Source organism: Drosophila serrata, unplaced genomic scaffold, assembly GCF_035046125.1.
Source record: "Drosophila serrata isolate PLE 108 unplaced genomic scaffold, ASM3504612v1 contig_382, whole genome shotgun sequence".
Lineage (NCBI taxonomy): Eukaryota > Metazoa > Arthropoda > Insecta > Diptera > Drosophilidae > Drosophila > Drosophila serrata.
Window position 1 is genome coordinate 1,503,360 of NW_028257280.1, and position 24,181 is coordinate 1,527,540.

A 24,181-nucleotide genomic window follows, 5' to 3' on the forward strand; every position below is an offset into this window, starting at 1 on the left:
TCTTGAAACTCTGATAGAATGTGTACAAAGTTCAAAATCTTCAGTACCCACAAGCCTAAAGACCACGGGTTAATAAAGTGTAGAAAATATAATAGGGTGAAAATATTAGACAATTCATAAATATCGAATGAACAAATTATTTAGATTGGAAGCTTATTAAATAACCATATTTATTTGCAGTGTAAGAATCATTACTAGAACCGGAAACTTGTTTTTCTGTTCCCAAGTTCCTGCGAGTTGTCTGAGGCGCAAACAAACAGCCAAGTTAGTTGCACTCCCTACCAGTCCCCCGCCCTCGCGTTCAGCCCCCCTTGCCACTCACTCGACGGACTGCAAGTTGCAAGTTTTAAACATTTTCATTAGCGTTAATTAATTTGAAATATTCTTTTTATTTTTGTTGCCCCTGGTAGTCTTTTTCCCCCCTGCCGTAAGTTTGCTGTGCGCAAGCAAATTATTCAACGTGGCTGCTGCGAGCTAAAACCTCTTACGTTGGTCTAAACTAAAAAGCGCATTTAAGGGCAGCGTCAGCAGAAAAGGACCCAGGGCTCGGGACCAGGGAGCCAGGACCAGGACCAGGACAAGGACCACAGGACGAGCCGAAGCAGGGGGGCCTTGCACGGTCGGCTGACCAACGCCAGCCGCAATTTTTAATTACGCGAAAGCCGATCCGCAACAGTTTTGGCTTTATGTTGCGGGAAAAACACCGAGAATGAGCAGGAGGCGGGGGAAAATGCGCTGCTGCTGTGAGGAAAATGTGCAGAATGGGTTAGCCTGTGCTAAGATTTTTCGGCCGCAGGACAAACGTTTAATAAGCAGCGCCGTTATGAGGTCACCGAGTGCCACGACCAGGACTTGTAGTTCGACTTGGACTTGCTCCTCGCTCGATAAGTGCCTGCCACTGGAAAATCCGGCTTAATTGCCTTGGCCCAGAAAAGCCGCCATCGTTAAGAGCCTTTTCCATCTCATCATAGTTGTCACTCTGCCTTTCCACTCACTCATTGTCTCGAATTTTCTATATTTTCCCTCGTTTCTTCTCTCTCTTTTTTAAGCTTTTCGCTAAAATCCCTATTAACACTCAGCTGTGATTTTATTAACCAACTTTTGCCGCACTTCTCGACGGCTAAAGAGGCCCTCAATTGAGTTCATAACTTGGCATATTTTGAGTATTTCTTTTGCGCTTTCGCTTTCGGCCAACTTGCTCTCGAGTCCGCCACTTCCCCTCCGACAGGTGAACTTATTAATTACTTCAAAAATACAAAGTTACCTTACCAGTGGCTAACAGAGCAAATAGTTATTTAACTTTGTAAGATGTGCGATTCAAATTTGGTAGAATATTATTCAATTTATTCGTTGAACAATAGATTATTTACCTTTAATATTTATGTCTACTTGCAACTCGTTATGGAATTGTGCATGTGGAAAAAGTGTGTTATATTCTTTTCATGGCTTTAGTAATTCACGAGCGAAACAGCGGCTTAATTAAAGGGGAGCCGAGCCTGTGAGAGCCCCTTTAACGATGCGGCCTCGAGTCCCCTTCCCCCCAGAAGTTTTCCACAAAGGACTCTCTAACTAATGCAGTGAACCGCAGGCCGCAGCTGAACGGGTCCTCGAGTCCTTAGTCCTTTGTCCAGTCGGTGGCACAAACTAAATTATGCTGATAAAACTGGGCGCGCTACAAAAGTCACGTTAATGTGGCTAGAGCGAGGGACAAGATACCCGACTTCCTTCCGGACTCGGAGTACGTGAGCCTGTCCTGTCCCATCCTGTCCTGCCCCCTCCGGCTGATGCATGCATGTGTGTTCCGGATAGTTCGGATAGTTCCCCTCCTCCCAGGACAAAATTATTTTTGTTGATTTAACTAAATGGCGACAAGTTCAACGAGTGTCGCAGATGAGATTATAAGCGGGCAAGGGGCGGCACGTCCGCAGATGCCAACGGAGCAGGAGCAGAAACCAGGAGCAGGAGGAGCAGTAGCTTGTTCAGCCCAAGGACAAAGACAAGTGCCTAAAAACAAGTGGCTGGGAAACAGTGATTTACAAAAGGACATTGCCCACAGAAATTGCCACCAAATATATTTAGTTATTTATTAGTTTATTATATGAAAAGAGAATCTAAGAAGGTCTATGTGATGCCAATTAATGACGATTCATCGGAATAAGGTTTATGTTTAAGTTGGGTTCACTTTCCCGATTTCCTTCATCAGGATATTTTAGATGGATTCTCTATGGGCTTTTTTTCTTGATTCTTCTTCAGATCCTCCTTCAGCTTATTTGAAAAGAGTATCCAAGAAGGGCTTAATGGTGCGAATTAACGACGATTCATCGGGATAAGGTTTGAGTGATATCTTGGATTCAGTTTGCTGGTTTCCTTCATCAGGATATGACTTAGCTGGACCTTCTATGAGCTTCTTTGCTTGCTTCTTCAGATCTTCCTTGAGTTTCACAAACTCAGCGTCAGGTTTGAGTGATATCTTGGGTTCAGTTTCCTGTTTCCCTTTACCAGGACATGATGTAGATGGACTGAGATTGAGTTTCACAAACCCAGCATCAGGTTTGAGTGATATCTTGGGTTCAGTTCCCTGGTTTGCTTTATCAGGACATGATGTAACTGCACTCTCTATGGGAATAAGTTTCACAAACTCAGCGTCGCGATTTGCGAATTCAATGTCCTTAAGACAAGCCTGTACATCGAATTCAATGTTTTTGTTCTTAAATTTGATATTACCCTGTAATTCGATCAATTCCATCACGATCTCTAGTGTCTTTTGTTGAACCTTAATGATGGTCTTCTGTTCACGGTTAGAAATCGCTTTTTTTATTTTTTCTTTTTGAATATTATTCTTTTTAATCTGCGTTGTATTTTGAATAGGGTAAAATATAACTGCGAGATTTTAAAATATTTTCGCACTTACTGAATCATCATCATTCTTATTAGAACGATCCGTTTTCGTCATCTTCACGAACTTGTTATTAGACCTTTTAAAACTTGTTTATTACGACTCAAAAAGAAATGAACAAAAAGAACTTACAATTACGATATTTTAATGAAATTTTTGTAGAATAATTTTCGGAGCTAAAAGCTGACTTCTCGTTGCCGTAGTTGGAATTCAACTGATTTCCTTTATGATCTGAACCTACACACATTGACTTTTGGGGGAAATAAAAGCAAGAGCCTACTAAGATTTTTAAAATTTGTTAGCAATTACTTTCTATATATTTATATTTATTCAAAAATTATCTAATCTTGCATAGTATTATATTTTTAAATGCTGTTCTCCCTGCAGCTTTAGCTGTGAGGATACTGGCCTTTAAGACTGTTTCTAGTCGGGCTAAGCATATGTGTCCCTGACTAAGCTTTGGCCTAAACAAACACAGACGGCTAAAACGGATGGACGGATGCAGAATCCGCTCGAGCGATGGCCAAAGTTTGAATAGCTGGGAACGACGCCTTCCATATTGAATTAAACGTTTTAATATGCGGCCAGCTCTCAAATTTATAGTTTGGCTTTGAATTAGCATACGAGCACGTATGTATGTGTGTGCTAGAATTGGGGGAATCCCGGGGAATACACACACACACACACAGAGGCGGAAATGCAGATGGCGGCCATTTCTTTTCGCTGGCTAAACATTCGACAGGCAAGGCCGAACCCAATTTGAACAAATTGTGTGCACAAGGGCGCTCATGCATATGTGCGAAAAAGATGGTGAGAGGAGTGGAAAATGTTAGGAAAATAGAGAGGGAACTTTAGGAAAGGAGCGAGAAAGGAGTTTGGAGCAGAGTTAGTGTTTATCTTTGCCGTTTTGCCTCTCATCTAAATTTTCCACTCCATTCTCGTTTTCTTTGAGACTTTAAGCCGATTCAAAGTTCTCGCCCCTTCCCCCAGGTTCAGGTTGTTGTAGTCTTTAATCTGTTAATTTTAAACCAGGGTGGGCTAAAATATCAAATTTAAATGCAGTAGGACTTTAAGCAAAGCTAATTTATTAGACAATACGAATCTGTAACAATTTTTACAATAATTTTCTTTAGAAATCGATCATTGGAAACATTAATATCTTCCCCATTTAAGATCTCTTTTTGGCAGAACTTCCATTAACGTTGCTACACCCTAATGCACACCCACACCCTTGTAGATATCCAGAGAGAGAAAAAAGAGAAATACAAAAAAAGGAAAACCCTTTTGCAAGTCATTCGCATTCATTCCACTTTTCCCTATCAACGCTTGCGCTCACTGGGCTGCCGGCTTGTGTCATTTGTCATGCACAACGTGACGTATGCGTAATGATTCATTAACAAGCCAATTTGCCCGGCCATTCTACCATTCCAGCCACTGCTCTCCTCTGCCCCGCCTTGCGCTTCATTTGCCATTAAGTCGCCTCGATGGACTGATTGTTGTTGCCGCTGACAGTTTGTGTTTATTACGGACTTTTAATTTATTTCATTACACAAAATTAGCTCGCCTATCGTCAGCGGGGAATCTTAACGCGCGGCGAGTGGAGCGTGCAAGGACGACACTTAGGCAAATTAATGCCAAAAATATGTACAGACAGGACTCGGGGCGAATCAAAATCGAAATCAAAAGACACAGACGCAGTTCAAAGTAGCGCCTGGCGACGCCACGAGTCCTGTTCATCCGCCTAAGCCAAGGAGCATCGCGATAAGCAAAGGATAATGCGGCCGTGTAGATTCTGTTTTCTTTCCCCTCCTCCCTTTGTATTGCCTTGGCTTCACTTAAAAAAAGAGGACGAAAAATCAAAAGCTATAGATGAGGGGGGAGGACCAACAACAACATCAAAAATGTAAACGAAATAAATACCGAGGAGAGAAGGCTGACATAACAAAGGCCAAAGCTATCCCTTTCTATTTTCCCTCCAGCCATTCTTTCTAGGCCCTTTTCCTCACTCCTTCGATGGCTTTTCTTGTCAGTTGAGCTCTTTTTTATTTCCGACACTCGTTAGCATAAAAAATCGGGTATATCTGATATGTCTGGTAGCTTTAAGAGCTCTCCTATCTCATTTTCAACTCTCATATGACCCTTGGATATTTTGAGGATATTGATAGCAGAAATTACATTCGGATTTTGAAAAGTCTACCTGAGAAAATAATTACATACTCACGGGTTCAAAAATCGCTTGAAAACATATCTAAAATTATGAGATAGATTTCCTTATTGGGAAACTACGATTTCTTTTGTAATAAAAATGCTACAAAATACCTTTGAAGGAGTCGAGTTCAGGGATATCCTTTAAATTTTAAAAATGATTACTGGTAACTATACTGAAGAAGGTATCGTTAAGAAATTTATATAATTTACGGTCTTGAAATTCTTACTTTATATATGATTTTTTTTTTTAATTATTTTCCTGATCTACAAAAAATAAATATAAATATTAGAGGCTTCATTTTTACCTGCAAATAATTTCTACTCATTATACGAGGCATCTTGCAGTCTGAAAAACTCAAGAAACTAACTTATTTGCGCCCGAGTCCTGTCTCTTTTCGGTTGTTTTTCTTTTCATTTTTTTTAAGCTAAAGGATTATTTGCTTGGTTTATTCCTTTGACTCTGTGTTTTGTTTTGTCTTTGGTTTGTTTTGTCGGCTCCTTCACATTTCGTTTGCCGTTCTGCTCCTGCGGTTTTTTCCGCCATTTTCCCCTTTGACCTCGGTCCCCCGACACCCCCCCCCCCATGGTTTATTTGCGCGCCTAAGCACGACCTTGGAAGTGTGATGGTGTGCGTTTAGAGCGGGAGTGTGTGTGTGTGTATGAGTGTGTTTATTTAGGTCGCCTTTTGGGTTTAAGCAAAGCCGGTTCTGTTAGTTTAGTTTATTGCTTAGCAGCTGATTTTGGTTTATTAATTTCACATTAAAGCGAAGGGGGTTTCCCTCTTCTTTTTTTACAATTCCGAACCAAGGTTCGGGACTTAAGCTGTTATTTTTTAAAGGGAGTAAAAGAAAAAGGAAAATTGAGGGGAAATTGTCATTCTAAAGGAACATACTGAATTATAAATATTTAAATTAATTATTTATTTTTCTATTCTTTACTTTCAAAACGTTTTTTACCCGAAAGCGAAAAGTTATATGAGAACTAAGAGCTATATTACCCTTTCAGTTTATTATTGGATGAAGAAAATTGATCAGACCCAAGTCCTGACTGCTTTGCAAACGACTCTCTAAAATTATAATTCCCCTGAAAGGATAATAATAATAATACCAAGAACTGCTCTCCGAGTTGCCATCAAAAAGTCGATCTGCTGCAATCTGGGCGGGGCATCTTTATGCTGCGCATTAATTTCTGGCTCATATCCAATCTGCGGGGCATCTTTCGAGCTCGTCAAATGTCTCAATTCCATAAAAATGCAAATTGTTAGGAGACGGCAGAGAGCACTAAGGCTTCCTGTCTGTCATTAAACGGGGACAAAAGCGAGCTGAAATTGCACGAGAATTATGACCTCTATGAGCCAGTCAGTCTCTCAGTCTGTCAGTCTCTCAGTTTGTCAGTCTTTCAGTCTCTCAGTCTGTCAGTCTGTCAGTCTTTCAGTCTGTCAGTCTTTCAGTCGGCGGGGCTGTAAGTGGGTCACAAAGTGGCTGGGAACTTTCGCTGCCCTCAGCGGATTTTTATCCCAAAGATTTATGAGCTGAGACATGGAATGATGACCCGACCCTCAATCCCGATCTCCGGCTTTGCAGCCTGGACACTTTTTATGCTCCGCCACCTGCGGTTATCCGGAGGGAAACGCCAACAACGCAAACAAAAAGAAAAAGAACGGAAAGAATTACAAAAGTCAGGAGGAAAACCATCAAGCATAAAGGGCTAATAAACTTGGCTGATTTGCATAAGAACAAATGTGGCCATTGGCTAAGCATTTCTTATCAGAATGTAATTGGATTTCTCTGTGTGTTGGTGTGTGCGGCCAACATTCTTTTGATTAAAAATTTCCCAGCCAAAATATGTGGCAAGGCAACTACATCGCTGCGAGGAGAAGTTAAAAAAGCATGTGCGGTTTTTGGTAATAAATTTTACAAAAACCAACACCGCAAATAACAACAGCAACGTAGGAGGAGGCCAAAGCAGAAAAATAATCAAAAATAAAATCATAAGTGTAAAGCAACAGCAAAAATGATCACACAGTAAAAAATATATATTTATTTTTATTAATAAAGGTATTTGTTATGTTATTTAACAGCACTGATGAATTATTCCAAGTCTTGAAATCACATTAACCATGATTAAAAATGGATTTTTATACCTTTTTAAGGATATGAATATTTTACTCAGAAGCTTGTAACGATACAAAGGAGGCATTTCCGACCCTATAAATCATATATATTCTTGATCAGAATCAAAATCCGAGTCGTTCTAACCATGTCTGGTCATAAAATAAAATTTTTACATTTTTTCGAAATTCGAAAATTTTATAAGGGGTTACATCATTAAAATTGTCAAAAATTGATAAAAATTTGGATTTTTCAAAGAGTTAATTTAAGTATACAGTTTTATTAATTTAATAAAAACTAACATAAGAGTGATTTCCGAATTGAAATTAATGCTTTTTTGGCTTAGTTATGAGATTTCTAAACTTTTATTTGTAGAACAAATTTTCATAAAATTTAGTTAAATATTGGGAAAGGAGTTGTGAAGGAGTCATTTCCGACCCTATAAATCATATATATTCTTGATCAGCATCAAAATCTGAGTCGATCTGGCAATGTCCGGCAAAAATTTATTTTTTATCAAAATTTGAAAATTTCATAAGGGGTTAAAATTGTCCAAAAATTTAAAAAAATGAAAAATTCCAAAATTATAAACTAAGTATACAGATTTATTAACTTATGAGAAACTAACATGAGAAAGGTTTCCGAATAAATATTTATGCTTTTTTGGCCTAGTTATCTAATTTTGAAAAATCGAAAAAACATTTCTAGATCGACTTGGCTTTTATTTTGATTATCAAGCTACTGCCTATAATTATAATACCCTGAAAAAAATAGATGAATACAGTTTCTGAAATTATTATTTACAGCAAGATATTACTTTTGCGGTTTAAGTTTTATTTAACCATTTAATAATGATCGTCACAAATAAATATAATTCCAAAAATTATAACTAACACGATTGGCTTATCAACTGTTTATTTTAATTTTTCAAATATTTTTCAAATAAAAAATTATGCTTGTAAATATTACTTTCTGGTGTAAACACAATTTTTCTCGCCGTGTGTCGCAATTGTTGGCAGAGGCGCACGCGACTCTCAGGGCCTGCTCCGCCCTGTCCAGGTGGCCCATTACCCCATTACCTGTTTAATGCAATGTCTGCTAACCTCTTTTCCTCGTTCGGGGAAAATCCAGCACCGACCCCCCGGGAAAGGCGACCCTTCCGCCCTCCCGCCCACCGAAAATGGCCCGCTGGCTGTTGGTCAATGCGGCCACCAGGTTGGCGTCGCTATAGCTTTACATTATTTTTCCACGCCAGGTGAGTGTGTGTGTATGTGTGTGTGTGTGTGTGTGTGTTGATGATGATTTTTTTCGTTTTCCTTGTGTGTGTGTGTTTTTTTGCTGTTTGCGGCTGCTTTGTTTTTCGCCTCGTGTGTCCCTTTTTTGCGCTTACGCCATTCTCGTTTATTTATTAGCAATTTTATTAGCTATGAATTTGTTTGTTTTTATCGTGCACCGCAGAGAAGCAGAGCGGCGAGAGCAAACAACAAAGGACCTCGAACTCCACCCACTCAGCCTTGAAGCACATCGCCCCCCTCCCAGCAGTCCTTCTTCCATTTAACCTCTCAAAGGGTGTAGAATAGGCCGACTTTGTTTTCCTGCCGGCCAGCCAGCAAAAGGAAAGTGATTTATACTTCCAATAATGAAAGTGACTACCAGCGCTCCTCCTGTTTACGTTTTCGTCCTTTCGAAACATTTAAATTTAAATATTTTCGCCTATGGCCTGATTTATTATTTCAGGAATCCCCTCGGTTTCACGCCCGAATTGCGAGCTGCTTTTATTTGTCCTGACTCTGTCAACTGAGGTGATTAAAATTTAGGGAGCCCCAACTCAGAAATAAAACAAAAAGTACATTGTCAAGTCAAGAAAAACTCAGAAATGAAAAGGGAAAGGTAAGGTTTTAGGTAAGGGTAAGGGAAAAGGCAAGGGTTTCCTTGGGAGAACAGGTCATGCAAATTAGTTGGATGGTAAAAAGTTTGCCCCGAAAAGAATGATTCTTTAATGCGAGGTATTCAATCTTTCGAAATTAATATGAATGGCACTTAATGGCCTCAAAATCTGAATACATTCCGAATTGGCTGAATGGCCACTCAACAAAATATAAATCCATCCTTTTCGTCGCTCTAAATGGTTCGCATAATTGAAGAACCTGTTTTTAATGCATTTAACTGCAATTATACACTTGTATTATTCAGCTACGTTTTTTTTCTCTTTGCTAATAAAACAAAAAAATAAAATAAATAAAATGTGGCATACATTTGAAGAAGGCTGATTACTAACCATTAACCACTTGTGGGCCTTGGACTCTCCAAGTGTACTCTTCCGTTGATTATAATTAGTTGGGAATGGTATAGGATATAGAAAATATAAAAATTATATTTTTATAGCCATCAACAATGGCACAACTTGTAAATAAATCAAAATGTAGTTAAAGTACTTGAATAGTTCATATTTATGTTAATGCATTGTAAGTTTGTTCTTTATTTAGTGAGAGTATACCCGCATTTGTGGTGGCCATCCCCGCATTTGCTTCCAGCTTTTTCCCTGTATATTTTTTATTTTCCCCTCTCTTTTTTTTTATTTTAAAACATGCACTAAATGCTCCCCTTGCGCCAATTTAATAAATATAAAAGCCAAGCCAGCGGCTTAAGCACAACCCACACACACAGCCATTACTGGTTAGTCCAGGGGCGGCTTCCATTTAAAAGAAAACTGCGTTAATTTCTATAGAATTTCATTTCAAACGAAAAAGGAAATGGCAAACAAACAGGAAACCAATTAAAAACTAGAGTTAATTTTGCAATTAAAAGCTATGTACTATTAATCTAAAAATATACATCTTAATGGTATTGATTTTTAAAATACGGCTTAGGCATATGTTGTAAAATAATATTTATTAGACTTACCTGCTTAAATATTTTGTATATTTCAGGGTATATTTCTTCTTGTTAAGACAAATTAAATACATTTTCAACACAATTTTAATATATTTATTTTTAAGGTAAAGACTTCACAGTCATGTTTTTTTGCCTAAAAACAAATACATTTCCTCGCATTCGAAAGGCTGCCTTTCACCAGGACTTCTTCCCCGATCGTCCTGAATTCCGTTCCTGGACTCCGTGCCTGCATTAAATTTTCACTATTTTTGCAGCCCAGGGAAAGTGGTGGAAAGGTGGGCAAGGTAGGGGAAAAAGTCGGCGGCGCCATTGGCCACGTCAATTGAATGGTAGGCGGAAAGCCAAAAGTGTTGGCCATAAGTCAGAAAACATGAATAACAAATCAATTCAGTTTTAACGGCGCTGCAAATTCCTCAGCACACACAGAGAGACAGGGCAGGAGGACCAAGCCCATTCGAAAGGTGAGAAAACGAGGTGTTGAAAGCGGCAAAAAGGAGTGCTGGAGCGGGGAGTGCGGGGCAAGACGGAAGGCTGAGGAAACTCCTCCACACACACACACACACATAGCCGGGGTGTTAATGGCGCAGACTGGGCGTCGGGCATTTTGAATTTTTAATGGAAAATGGCCCGCCTGCTTACACATTGCCTCCTCCGCCCCCTTTTCCTTTTCCCCGCTTGCGTCTGTTCCACATAGTATATATTTTTTTTAGGCATGTTTGCATACACTTACGGCCAGCAAACTATGCATATGCATGTGTGTCCTATGCGAGTGTGTGTTTGGGGGGGTTCTAAAGCCTCCTCCGCCCTCTGGCGGCCATTGCCCCGACCCCTTCTTTTCCGTGGGCCCTCTTTTTTATGCCCCCGCCGGCAAAATTGTCCGGTAATAAATTTTCAGCGTTTCCTGCCGACAAAGCGCCGCACTTTACAACACTTTTGGCATAAACAAACAAACACGTTGCAGTTAGAGAAATATTTTGTAATTTATATTTATTTATTCCTGGAAATAATAACACTATAATAATACAGAAAGAAACAGCTTAGGCATTTATTTTTCTTCTTTAAATAACTAACAATTTAAATAATATTCGATATATTTCTCATGAACCTTGCGACCAAAGGATATTTTTGTATGACCTTCTGAATTTATAAAAATCTAACGAAAAGAGAAGTAAAAGCAAACTGACAATAGTTTCTCTTTTTTATTTAGAAATAAATCATAAATATATATAAAACAAGAAGAGAAACTGATTTTGGGAAGCCATATTGATCATTACAAAGTTTAAAACATTCGTATTGCTTAAATAGATATTTTGATATGACAATTTTGTCGTCAAAATCAATATTTAAAAATTTCACAACTGAGCCAAAAACAAGTTAATTTTAATTTGGAAAGCACTCCTATCTTAGTTTTTGGTAGTTTAATAGATCTTCATACTCGAATATTCATTTAAAAAAATTAGGATTTTTATAAATTTTTGGCAATTTTAATGATGTAACCCCTTGAAAAATGTTCAAATTTTTGAAAAAAAAATTTTTTTTCCGGACATAGCCAGATCAACTTGGCATTTCATGCTGATCAAGAATATATATGATTTATAGGGTCGGAAATGATTCCTTCACTTATTTCCAAGCTTCTGACTAAAATTATTAGATAATTTAATTAAATGTGCACATTTTTAGCATAAACCCCAAGATAACTCTGTAAATTGTTTACCAATTAAAGTGATATTTTTTCTCAGTATGCGTCTGTGTGTTTCCTGTCCATGCGTGTGAAAGGAGGTGTGTGTGCGAGTGTGTGTGTGGCTGTAGTGGTGGCCATGTAACGGAAGTTAAGTACACACTAAGTTGAACTCGTGCGCTTGTAGCGGCGCTTCCTTCATATGTTTTGATACTCTCCATCACACACACACACACACCACACCTCACCTCTTGCCCCGGAAAACTCAGCACCGCATTCTGCCCCCCTCGGAAAACACCTCTCTTCCGCTATTTGCTTGCAGGTGAAAATGTTTGAGATTCTGCCGGCGCTGTCCAAAAGCTTAGAACAAAACTTTTCTGGTATGCCATCAACATTGATGTCCTCCGTATTTCCCTTACCCTTTCTCCTAAGCCCTGCTTTTCCCGCTTTTCTCACCCTTCAGTCCCCCTCCCCCTGCCCATAAATGCCCGCCGAAAGGGTGAGTGTGTTAAGTATGTTTTTTGAGTAATTCGTGTAGACAAGAGCTGCTGTTTTAAAAGAGGAGCACAATGGGAGATGCCCGCTCCTCCCCCACCTAATGTCCTTCGCCCGTCCTGGGATATTTATGTGCTGGGCAAATGTTATTATAAATTACCCGAAAGTTTGAAACTGAGATGTGAGAAGAGTTTAGGGAACCGACGAACTCTGATTTATATTCTTAATTGTAATTAGCAGGGGAATCTTATAAGGATTTTAATTAAGAATATATGTATAAATATAGTAGGTATGTTTTCCAGGCAGTACCTATGTTTTATCCGAAATTTTGATTCTTTTTGAGGGACTTTATAACTAAAACCTAAAAATAGATATCTAGCTACAATTTTGGAACCTTCCATCTCTATTTTCCTGACATTAGTTCCACACTTTCCTCCATGGGGGACAACATCAGCAGGTATTCGGCTCAAGTGTTGGTAAGCTGGCCTCGTTGTTAATAGAACACTTGACAACACTGGAGTATTATGCGGGGGGAGGTCCTGTTCTTAAAGGACCTGGTGTTCAGGTGTGCGTGTGTGAGGTGCCTGCTTGTGTCTGTTTATGTAGTACCCTCATTAACTGTCATTACACAATTTCCATAAAAAAAGAAATGTGTACACAAGTTTAGTTTTCCCCAGCCCTGGGGCTCCAGTGCAAAAGTTGCCTCTCCTCTCCACTTATTTCTCCCTAGTATATGCCACCTCCCGCCCCCACGATGTGTGCTTCCGAGTCTTTGTTTGTCTTTAGGAAAAAAAACTTTTTAAATTGTGTTAAATATTCCATTAAACAGAAAGCTTTTTGTATGCAGTTGCAAAAAATAAAATAAAAAAAATAAAGGGGAAAATAAAAAAACTGTCAGTGGTAGTGATAGAAGAAGAAGAGGAAGGCGCGTGCCGCAGATAAGTTGCCACAGTTAAGGGAAATGCAGAAAGAGAATGAATTATACGATAATCAGTGGGATTTGTTGCCCTTTTCTTTGGTTTATGATAAGGAGAAGAAGGATTTTCCAGGTTATATTATTACAATTTCAAACCAATCACAGAAAACAGGTATTCAAAGTGGTAACAGTATGCCAAATTTCGTATGGTTAATGGAAAATGATGAACAACTTTGACTAAACTAATCAGCAAGAAATTTCAATTCTTTTTCTTAACGTGTATTGCAGGGGAGTGGCATTCGATCACCCTTCCCACGCAGACAAACCAACATACACTCTCTCCAATAAGCCAGGAATTTTTATTATAATTTTATGCTCAAATGCATGCCGCATTATTTTACACAAAAGGCAGAAGGCGGTGCGTTGAGGGAAACTTTGGCGAGCGAGCCATCAAGTTTATTGCGGGGCTTAGGCAGCCGCCGTGTTGGAGCATTAATTGAGCCGAGCGGGGCTTTTAAAATAATTGCCAACATGCAAGTTTTCAGTTTTATGCCGCGTTCCATTCGAATCCGAATCAGATATGTCCGACTAACAAATGTGCGGAAATATTTCAATGGAATAGCACTTTGCACAAATATTAATTTCCGCATTGGTGTGTGGGTGTGCGCCTTCGATAGGAGACCTAATTGCAGGACTAAGGCAGGTTAAAGTATCTTGATTACTTAGTAAATTATTATTGATCCGATCGCTTTTAGTGAGATTTAGATATGAACTACTTTTGTTCTTCCTGTCTGTATTATATAAGTTTAATTTTAGAATTATATCCTTTTATATACTTTTATAGATTAACTTAACACATCTCTCCTTTTACTTAATTAATTTTAAAAATGTGCAATGTTTTATTTTTTCAATAATGTTGAGTCTTATTTAACATTACATAACATAACATAATTATCCTTAATCTGATTTGCGTTTCTATCTAAATCAAAACCCACAAAGCAAACGTTTTTTTTTTTCAAATTTAAATTTCCCGCCAATTGTCCACAAGCAAAATGCCGGCTGACAGCAAAACAACCCTGTTAACGCAGGCGCTTTGGCCATTTTTAGGACCATTTATTAACGCTTCGTTCGATGAAATAAAATAGTAATAAAATTAATGATTATTTTAAAACGACTTTAATATAATGATATATACAATAAAAAATATCGAAGAACATCATTTTGCGCTTCCAAAACAGCGCGATATATACATTTATTTTCGCATTGCAATGTATCGATATACCGATAATTCGATACATTTTTAACACCGAACAGAGTAGACAGCAAAGAGCAAAGAAAATGTATAATTTACATGTATAATTTAATTACACTTAGTTGTTCGTCGTGCCAGATTCCCAATTCTCGTTAATATTCCGCCATAGAGCGCGCAACAGAACGCGGCAACTGGTGAAAAGCAGCTCAACTGCCTGCCGCCGCCTCCTCTCGCTTCCCTGCGATTAGCAAGCCGACGACGACGAAGAAGAAGAAGCGCCCAAGAGAAAGAAAACGGGAACGCAGCTGCAAGGAAGGAAATCGAGGAAAACTCGGGAAGGAAAATGAAAAGGAAACTGGGCCGAGGGGCGACGCTGGCGTTGCTGTTCGCCAGCGGATTGCTGCTAATTGCTGCATCCCACCAAGCGGCCGCCGCCGAACCAGCATCTGACTCCGATGACTTCGAGGATGGCTTTGTGGAAGATGTTCAGGTGAGTTGCTATCCGAAAAAAAAACACGAGAAAAAAGTACACGTCAGTGTGGAAGCGACTAGAAAAGCACGCTGATGTGTTGAGCAGCGGGTGGCTCAGTGGGTTAGGGGGTGACGGGGACGGAGCGGCCGGCTTTTCGATTTTTATGACCCAAAAAATTAGCATGTGAGTTTTCAGCGAGATTAGTGCGAGGGAAACTGTGTTTACACACAGTCGGAGGCAAGATAATAGGCGCGGTGATAAGGAGCGCATTTTATATGAAGTTACAGCGTTTCGTTAGAATTCTCAAGTTGTTAAGAAATACTTGTCCGGCTTTATTAATTTTTAAAACTCTGAAATTATTTATTATAACAAATAAATGGAATAATTAAAATGGTGCTGCTAATACTCCGCCCTCGATGGTAACTTCTCCGAGGCTGAAATCCACGTCTGCCCATTGTCTCTCTCTCTCTCTTCTGCTTTATCACTCTCACCCGTCGCTGACAACCGCGTGTTTCTTGGATTTTATCGCACCTTATCTAATGCTCCCACATGTGAATCTCTTTCTCAGGAGGAACTGGCCGCCGGCGTCGACGAAAACAGCGAGGAGAAGCTGGCCTACGAGAGCCCAGAGATCGATCCCAAGAAATTCCACTTCGCCGATCACTTTGACGACGTGGAGGCATCCCGGAAGAAGTGGGTGCTGTCGCAGGCCAAGAAGGATGACATAGCGGAGGAGATCTCGAAGTATGATGGACTTTGGAACTGGGAGTCGCCGCAGCGCATCGTTTGGGCGAATGATCTGGGCCTGGTGCTCAAGTCAAAGGCCAAGCACGCGGCCATCTCAGCGCCGCTGCGTAAGCCCTTTGATTTCAAGCAAGACAAGCCACTGGTGGTTCAGTACGAGGTCACGTTGCAGGTTCGTCCATTGCCCAATGGGATTGCATCAGCCGGCGCGGCTGGGCAAATCCAATTAATACCCGCTTACTGACCCAATTCCGCTTTCCCTTCCACTTTCTAGGAGGGTCAGGAGTGCGGCGGCTCGTATCTAAAGCTCCTTTCCGCCGGCAAAGACACCGAGCAGCTGACGGCCGTAAGTAGTGTGCGGGAGGGCATTGCCCCCATGAGCCACGAAACGCGAAACAACCCCCGAATCCACTGTTTTTGGTTTTTACTCCGTAGTTCAATGACAAGACACCCTACACCATCATGTTCGGACCGGACAAGTGCGGCAACGATGTGAAAATGCACTTCATATTCCGGCATGTCAATCCAATTAATGGCACCATTACCGAGAAGCACTGCAACAAGCCCAAGTGAGTGTCGTTCTATTTGAAATGGAAACGAATGAGCGTCAAGCGTTTCGAATCGTTCAAATTTAAATATCACGAAAAATAGCAATAGCAGTCAAAAGTTCGGAGTTGGGGCAGGTTGGCCTTTGTCTTGGAACTTGGCTATGGAACAATGCGACTCGTAATGCCCATATAATACCTAGAGTACAATAGATCAATTGTTTATACCCCTTGTTCGGCAGCCTGCTTGCACACCTGAAAGCTGAGCTAATATATATTGTGATTCATAATTTGTATAAATGTTTGGCCAAACGAAACGTAATACTCACTGATAACAGCAGGCTACGTGTTGCCTTTCGTGGACTCTTGTCCCCTGCCATGATGTCTGCTGATTTTCTGCAGTATCTGCCGCTGATAAGGCATCTATTTATGTTGTTCAACAGCCAATCATTCGGTCATTCGTCTTTGTAGGAACCGTTTGGAAGAGCCCTTCAAGGACAAGTTGCCCCATCTGTATCAGCTGGTGGTCCGTCCCGACAACAGCTTCGAGATCCGAGTGGATCACAAGATCATCAACGAGGGCTCGCTGCTGACCGATTTCAAGCCAGCCGTCAATCCGCCAGCAGAGATCGACGACCCCAATGACAAGAAGCCCGAGGCGTGGGATGAGCGTGAGAAGATCCCAGATCCCACGGCCCACAAGCCCGACGATTGGGATGAGGATGCGCCGCCACAGTTGCCCGATGCCGATGCCGTCATGCCCGATGGTTGGCTGGAGGAGGAGCCCGATATGATCTTTGACCCTACGGCCAGTAAACCGGAAGATTGGGATGCCGAAATCGATGGCGAATGGGAGGCTCCGCTGGTGGACAATCCCGTTTGCGAGAAGGCCGCCGGATGTGGCAAGTGGAAGGCGCCGCTCATACCCAATCCCAACTACAAGGGCAAGTGGAGGGCACCGATGATCGAGAACCCCAACTATCAGGGCAAATGGGCGCCCAAGAAGATTGCCAATCCCGATTTCTTTGAGGATCTGAAGCCCTTCCAGATGACGCCAATTGTAAGTGGACCCTAGAGCATGGTAAATTTGTTGAATACAATCGTTTGTTCCCTTTCTTTTTACCCCATTTAGAGCGCTGTCGGCCTGGAACTGTGGTCCATGTCCAGCGACATTTTGTTTGACAATCTCATCATCACGGACGATGTGGAGGTGGCCCGCGACTTTGCCGCCAATAGCTTTGACATCAAGCGCCGCTATATAGATCGCGAATCGGTGAGTTAATGTAAAAACCCTTGGTATCCTTCTTCTTTCCCACAAGAACACACAGAGACATTTAAAGAAATCGTTTTGATCGCTGCAAAAAGAAAACCTTCTGGCACCGCCTCATGCGCCGGATGAACTACAAGCCCGGCTGGTGGGCCCTGTACTTTCTGTACCTGCTCATCCCGGCCAGCTGCTACGTCTTCTATCTTTACAGACGCGCCAAAGAGGTGCTGGCCCCAGGCCTTAAATTTCGCTTCCTAAATTAGAAATTTGAAAAACCACAGTCACACACTCACACTCACCCTCATCTTGAACCCTTGCACATGGCACTTGTAATTGCTATTGCTATCTTTTGGCTTTTCCCATTTCGTGTAGGACTCATTCGTGAATAAGGTAGTGGAGCTAGCCAAGGCCTATCCCTCGATCTGGGGCATTGGTCTGGTGGCCATTGTGGCATTGGTTGCCATCACCATTTACCTTAGATTTGGTTCGGCCAAGAGTCAGGTAAATGTTGCTTGATTAAAGCTTATCCCTGGTTAAACTCTGAGGATGTTCTAATCCCTGTTTGTGTCCCGTGTAGGACTCGGCTGCCAAGAAGGCCGCCGCCGAGGCCAAGAAGTCCGATGAGCTGCAGCCCGATGACGATGAAGAGCCCGAGGCCGATGCCGATGAAGATGTGGAGGAAGGCAGCGATCGGGCTGCCGGTGATTCCAGCAAGGAGAGCACGCCGCTGTCCGCTAGTCCCAAGAAGAAGAACAAAAAGTCTGATTTAGATGATAATGTGGAGATGACCAAGCCGGAGGAGAGTCCTGAAGAGCCCGCACAGACTGAGGTGGGTTAAAAATTCCTTATTTTAATATCCTTGAAGGGTATTATAATTTTAGTCAGAAGCTTGTAAGCCTGTAAGAAGTCATTTCCGACCCTATAAACCATATATATTCTTGATCAGCATCAACAGCCAAATCGATTGAGCCATGTCCGGACAAAAAATAATTTTTTAAAAATTTTGTCAAAATTTGAAAATTTTATAAGGGGTTACATCATTAAAATTGTCAAAAATCGATAAAAATCCTAATTTTCTAAAATTTCAAACTGAGTATGCAGACTTAATACTACAACAAAAACTAGAACAGGAAAGGTTTCCGAATTAAAATTAATGCATTTTTGGCTTAGTTATGAGATTTTGAACTTTTCTTTTTACGAAAATTGTCAGTCAAAATATCGAGTTAAATATATTACTTTGTTATGATTGATTTGCTATTAGATCTTATAATTTTGTTGCAAGCTGCCAGGATATGTAAACCTTGACTTCCTTTTTTGTTTATTATTTAAATTTGGTTTGAAAAAGAGTTTAACTTAATAAAATTACCATTTCTATTGCAGGAAACCACCACAAAAGCTCGCAAGCGTCAGGCGCGCAAGGAGTAATGCGGGTCATCCCCTCAGATGGACAACAATCTACAAATAAAAATGCAGAAGTTCTATCGAAAAAACTTAATCCAATTCCAAACTGCCAGCGGCAGCAAAACACCAACACCAAAATGCTGGCAAAACTACAAAACCCAAACAACTAGAAATCACCCGCCACAGCATCTCCCTCACACACACGCAGCACCACACACACTACGAGGCAGCCACACGCATACACACAGGCAAAATGGAGAAGAGAACACAAATACACACACTTTACATTTAGTTGCTAACCACGCTTCTCTAGTGCAGGTCTCTAATTTAATTCAATAATTTACGCGGTTCGTTTTAGTCAACTTTGTATACGTATACGTACTTTTGCTGTATTATCGTTGCATTTCAGTGCTGTTCCCCTCTCCTTTTCCACTCATCCCCCAGCTCCTACTTCTTCCTTCTCCTTAATTTGTGTAAAAAAGAAGATAAGAGAAACACCAAACTAGACAAAAGCAAACAAAAACCAGAAACAGCAAGCAAACAAAGAGGGAACTAAGGCCGAGAAAAAAATTAAATGGCAGGCAAGCATCTAGTTTAATATTATGTAATTTAAAACGAAATTGAATAGTATGAATAGTTATACTCAAGTTTCCACGTTTTCATTTTGTGTCGAATGAAAATTTACAGCGAAAAATAAAAAACTAAATGTCGAAAAACCAAGAAAACCCCGTGTTTTCACAACCATCCCTTGGAAGCTGAGCGACGGTACTGAGCCGGGACCCACCGGGATTGTTAATTTAAAATGTGAACTCTGCTTTATTTTCAGAGACCAGACCCCAGATGCGAATCGGATTTATTATGCTCGATGGTGCGTGTGGCGTCGACCAGACCAGACCAGACGCCACATTGCATCTGTGCGGTTTTTGGGACATTTTCCCGAAATATATTTCATTATTTAGCTGATTGGTTGATACTACTACAATTGGCGGACGCTGCGGGGGAAGGAAACCCTTGCCCATCCAATCTATTTAACCCACTGATACCGTCGACATGTTGGGCCTCCTTTTTTGTCGCTCTGCATATAATTCAATTCAATTTCCTAAGCTCATAAATATGGCCCAGCCCAGCCCAGACAGACAGACAGACGGTCCTTGTTAATGGAATTGTTATGACAACAGTAAACCGATGACGATTTGCATACGCAGAGAGTTGGAGGCGGCTAAAAATCAGATTTATATGGCCGTCAAAGCAGATGCGAACTTGAGTCGCAGAAAAATCCCTTCGATTGCCAAAAAAGGCGAAAGGGCAATTCAATAAAAAGATTAAACGATTCTAGGTCTAGGTCTGAGCTGGGGTCTATGGTTACACTTAAAAGGATTAAAATTTTGCGGCTAGACAGCGCTGCATATTAATATGAAAAACTCATATGTTTGGAAGGGGACGAAATCCGGGGAGTCCCCCATAATTCATGCATAGACAAAGGCCACAAGGGTTGCCACTTGCAGCGGAATAAATAATAAAAGCCACAAAACCCCGCTCGATTCTAATTTTAATAAAAATGTTTTCGTTTTGACAAGGCCAGCAACTTTGCGAACCCTTCAAAAACGGCAGGAAGCATATCTTCAGAGGCTGGGACTTTTAAGTCTTTTTATGGGATGCCGAGTGAACGCTTGGCTGGGGGTCAGCCTGGGACACTCCTGGGAGTTCCTTATTGAAGTCTGGATGGCAATTGATGTGTAAGCCAAATGGGACGACGTTGACGCCATATGTAATGTTATTGCAGGCAGCAGGCCCCACATCTAGCAACCCCATTGGAAAATCAAGAGGAACTCTTGGGGTTGTCCCCGAGGGTTGCTTTACGTATATTTGTCCCCCTTATTACGCGCTATTTTTCGGCAAGTTCCAAGCAATTAAGTCCGGACTTTATCCGATCAAATCGCTGAATGCCCCCGGGTCACGAGATGTATTCCCCTCAAAATTCAGTGCAGAAATTAATTGCCAAGCATTGCAGGCTCGATTTCATCATAAAGATTACGTGCCGCAGATAGAAATTCATAAAAATAAATTGGTTTTTGAAATAGGATTGTTGGAGATTTATTTGACTTTGATATGGTTTTATTATTGATTTGTGGCAGCCGATAATCGCTGTTATAATTCCATCGAATGTCAATATATTACAGTTCGAGGGCATAGAGAAAAGCGTTGATAATGATGGAACTTTTTAAAGCAGAAGGAAATGTATATTTAAAAAGCCTTTACCAGTGGTGGAAAATAAGATCAGATTTTCTTCCAATAGTCCAATAAAGCGATAAATGAGCATCACTGGTAAGTAAGCACAGTAAGCAAGTAAGATGCCATTTTCTCCCAATAATGCAATATAGCCAAATGAGCATCACTGGTGGCAAGTATGATGCCATTTTCTCCCAATAATGCAAAATAGCTAAATGAGCATCACTGGTGGCAAGTAAGATGCCATTTTCTCCCAATAATGCAATATAGCCAAATGAGCATCACTGGTGGCAAGTAAGATGCCATTTTCTCCCAAAAATGTAAAATAGCTAAATGAGCATCACTGGTGGCAAGTAAGATGCCATTTTCTTCCAATAATGCAAAATAGCTAAATGAGCATCACTGATGGCAAGTAAGATGCCATTTTCTCCCAATAATGCAAAATAGCTAAATGAGCATCACTGGTGGCAAGTAAGATGTCATTTTCTCCCAATATTGCAATATAGCTAAATGGGTATCACTGGTGGCCACTCAGATTCCGACTAAGCCAAATTTATTAAATTCTTAGTTTGATGTACCAGGCGCGCAGAAGGCAGCAGAAGGTAGATTCACATATTTTATATGCGCCTCCTAAAATTATGCTCCACCGTCAAATAGAAGTTTACGTGCCGCCCAAAAGTATGCTTTACATTAAAATAAATTCCTCGTTCTCTATTCTTGGCATTTATTAAATTCTTGGTTTGATGTACCAGGCGCGCAGAAGGCAGCAGAAGGTAGATTCACATATTTCATATGCCCCTCCTAAAAGTATGCTTCGCCATTAAATGGAAGTTTACGTTTCGCCGAAAAGTATGCTTTACATTAAATTAAATTCCGCGTTTTCTATTTTTGGCATTTACGCAGTGAAGGAGTCGTTTCCGACCCTATAAAGTATATATATTCTTGATCAGCGTGGAAAGACGATTCGATCTATCTATGTCAGAAAGGAACAACAATTTTTACCCATTCTTTCGAAAATTTATAAAGGCTTACATCGTTAAAACTGCCAAAAATTTACAAAAAAAATTATTTCTTAATTTAAATTTTGCAGATTTGTTAACTTAAAAAAAAACAAGCACAGAAAAGCTTTCCGAATTATGGCTTAGTTATGAGCTATTTCATTATCCAATCAATGATCCCGCGGCTAACCACATTTTTATTTACTAAGATACAATTATAACAGAAATAAAATACCAGCTTTTTATTTTCGCATTTTCTTTATTCAAAGCTTATCCTGCAATCTCCTCATGGACTTTCTTCCCAGCTGCTGATCTTAATTATGAAATCGATGTTTGAAGGTGGCAATTCATAGCAGTTTTCCAGATCCCATATATCTTCAGAACTCAGTAGTACATCGAAGTCTGGTCCCAGCAGCAATAGGCGCCAACATTTCTGGTAGGCAGAGGCAGTCGGCGGCAAGGAGCTTCAGGATATTGAACATTCGCATGGTGAAGAAGTCGAGGCTCGACTGGGGGCTGTCGGTCTGTGAAATGTGATAGAAGCTCGACTGAAGCTCATTGTGAATCCCTCCAGGCGAGATCAGAGTTTATTTTCGCAGCTTGCGATAAGAGTGTTGTTTCACAACCAATAAGTGGCATAACATTAATCTTACGAGTTAGGGGAATTTGTTGAAAACAACATAGACTAAATTCGACCCACTGATAACCTAAGCTGTCATCTTAATTAATTGGTCGCCGTGTGAAAACAGGGAACTCGTGAACCGCGCTCGGAATAAATATCTGGAACTGAAGGGCAATAATAAATACTAATAATTAAATTTTTTAATAGCAACTTACTTTTACACAAATTTACAATTACAAATACATGTCTATGTAATGTAAATTGCATGTCAAGATATCCTTTTTGATGACAGTGGCGACCCCAGGCGACTTTTTCGTTAAATAATTAAAATTCCGCTTCCTGAAATTTTGGCGCTAGCTAAAAAGTGGGACCATATTAAACAAATTTAAGGACATTTTAAAGGGGACATTTTAAGTACGTATTTTACATGGTTGATGGCCGCCACAATGAGGATTTTACATGAATCGACATCATAGTTCTCGAATCACACGCTTGAGGACAATTTAAAATTGGCGCTGTAACGGAAAAAGAAATATTTGGAAATATTAAATAAATAAAAGTATTAGAATCATAAAGTTCTGCCGTACGTAACATACATAAATAAATAAAACTAAAATGTAAATAATACCGTACTAATTTAATTAATAAATAAATATATTATAACGATTTACAGTATTTTAATTGATTTAAACAATTGTAGAAGAATTGAAACTGAACTTTAATCAATAAATAATACAAATATTTGTCTCGAGAAATCAATTTTGTAATAGGTATAATAATATATATTCCTTTCTTGATGTGATTTATAAAATTTAATAATGATCAGGCGACTTGGTGATTTTAATTTAATTAATTACGGTGTCCTAAGAACTTACCATCATCTCGGCTTCCATTCCATTAAATTTGACTCAATCCTGATCAAAGGAATCTGGCATTTGTATCCTTGACGTTTATTGTGTATCCTCCTTGCCGGGTGCATCTTATCCAAACAGGATTTTGCGCATTAGACACCTTTTTAAATGCATTACTCGCAGTCGGGTCCCGCATGTCCCGGGACAGTGTCCTTGGCGGTGGTCAGCCAATCATTAATATCCTTGACCAGTCCTGGGACTAGTCTCCGCTAGGTCTCAGCTCTGTAAGAACAATAAAATTTTATTGTAAATCGTTTATCTTCATTACGCGGCCAGCGTCAAAACTCGGCAAATAACCGCAGTTCGAGTTTCGGGAAACTGGTTTCCGCCAGCGACCGAGCGAACGGGTTCAAGTGTCCACCCCATCGTGGTCATCATTTTATTCCTAAGCCCAATCTTAACCCATTGCAACCCCTGCAACGTCGCGGAATGCACGAGTGACCCCTTCCGCGTCTTCCTCGCAATTATGGCCCCTTTGTGCGTCGCTTAGTTTGTCTTTTCATTGCCTTGTACCTTGAGATTAAGCTTTTGTTTTTCCATT

The 24,181-nt window shown here is 40.3% G+C and overlaps 2 protein-coding genes and 1 long non-coding RNA gene across 8 annotated transcripts in view; 1 reads left to right on the forward strand and 2 right to left on the reverse strand.

Annotated features, from left to right (window-relative positions):
• Window positions 1–2,070: 2,070 nt before the first annotated feature.
• Window positions 2,071–3,155, reverse strand: LOC110186961 (uncharacterized). 2 transcript variants are annotated; one of them, XM_020956302.2, is made up of 3 exons: window positions 3,029–3,155; window positions 2,912–2,975; window positions 2,071–2,848 (listed from the first exon to the last, which is right to left on the reverse strand). In XM_020956302.2, exons 2-3 carry the CDS (start codon window positions 2,951–2,953, stop codon window positions 2,267–2,269), a joined length of 624 nt encoding a protein of 207 aa, XP_020811961.2. In that variant the 5' UTR covers window positions 2,954–2,975; window positions 3,029–3,155; the 3' UTR covers window positions 2,071–2,266. The 2 variants fall into 2 exon arrangements, with proteins under 2 accessions (XP_020811961.2, XP_086696355.1); XM_086840229.1 differs by having other exon boundaries at window positions 2,912–3,115.
• An 11,267-nt stretch (window positions 3,156–14,422) lies between these two features.
• Window positions 14,423–19,605, forward strand: Cnx99A (Calnexin 99A). Of its 2 annotated transcripts, none has more exons than XM_020955642.2 (9): window positions 14,423–14,941; window positions 15,492–15,839; window positions 15,942–16,013; window positions 16,103–16,236; window positions 16,684–17,272; window positions 17,345–17,485; window positions 17,578–17,703; window positions 18,057–18,308; window positions 18,860–19,605. In XM_020955642.2, exons 1-9 carry the CDS (start codon window positions 14,795–14,797, stop codon window positions 18,902–18,904), a joined length of 1,854 nt encoding a protein of 617 aa, XP_020811301.2. In that variant the 5' UTR covers window positions 14,423–14,794; the 3' UTR covers window positions 18,905–19,605. The 2 variants fall into 2 exon arrangements, with proteins under 2 accessions (XP_020811301.2, XP_020811300.2); XM_020955641.2 differs by lacking the exon at window positions 17,578–17,703 and adding an exon at window positions 17,852–17,980.
• Window positions 19,606–22,346: 2,741 nt separating this feature from the next.
• LOC110186644 (uncharacterized) overlaps window positions 22,347–24,181 on the reverse strand; it is a 68,993-nt gene continuing 67,158 nt past the window's right edge. For all 4 annotated transcript variants that reach the window (XR_015273319.1, XR_015273318.1, XR_015273317.1 and 1 more), the window contains 2 exons: window positions 22,945–23,862; window positions 22,347–22,893 (listed from right to left, as the gene is read on the reverse strand). This is a non-coding gene — a long non-coding RNA (uncharacterized LOC110186644). The remainder of the gene's footprint in view (window positions 22,894–22,944; window positions 23,863–24,181) is intronic.

What these genes read in the sequence shown, in the direction of transcription:
- LOC110186961 (XM_020956302.2), bottom strand. Translation starts at nt 2,953, where the DNA reads ATGACGAAAACGGATCGTTCTAATAAGAATGATGATGATTCA. An exon ending in ATAAGAATGATGATGATTCA is followed by an intron (nt 2,849 to 2,911) that starts GTAAGTGCGAAA and finishes AATACAACGCAG; the next exon opens with ATTAAAAAGAATAATATTCA.
- Cnx99A (XM_020955641.2), top strand. Translation starts at nt 14,795, where the DNA reads ATGAAAAGGAAACTGGGCCGAGGGGCGACGCTGGCGTTGCTGTTCGCC. An exon ending in GCTTTGTGGAAGATGTTCAG is followed by an intron (nt 14,942 to 15,491) that starts GTGAGTTGCTAT and finishes TCTCTTTCTCAG; the next exon opens with GAGGAACTGGCCGCCGGCGT. An exon ending in GCTATATAGATCGCGAATCG is followed by an intron (nt 17,486 to 17,851) that starts GTGAGTTAATGT and finishes CATTTCGTGTAG; the next exon opens with GACTCATTCGTGAATAAGGT.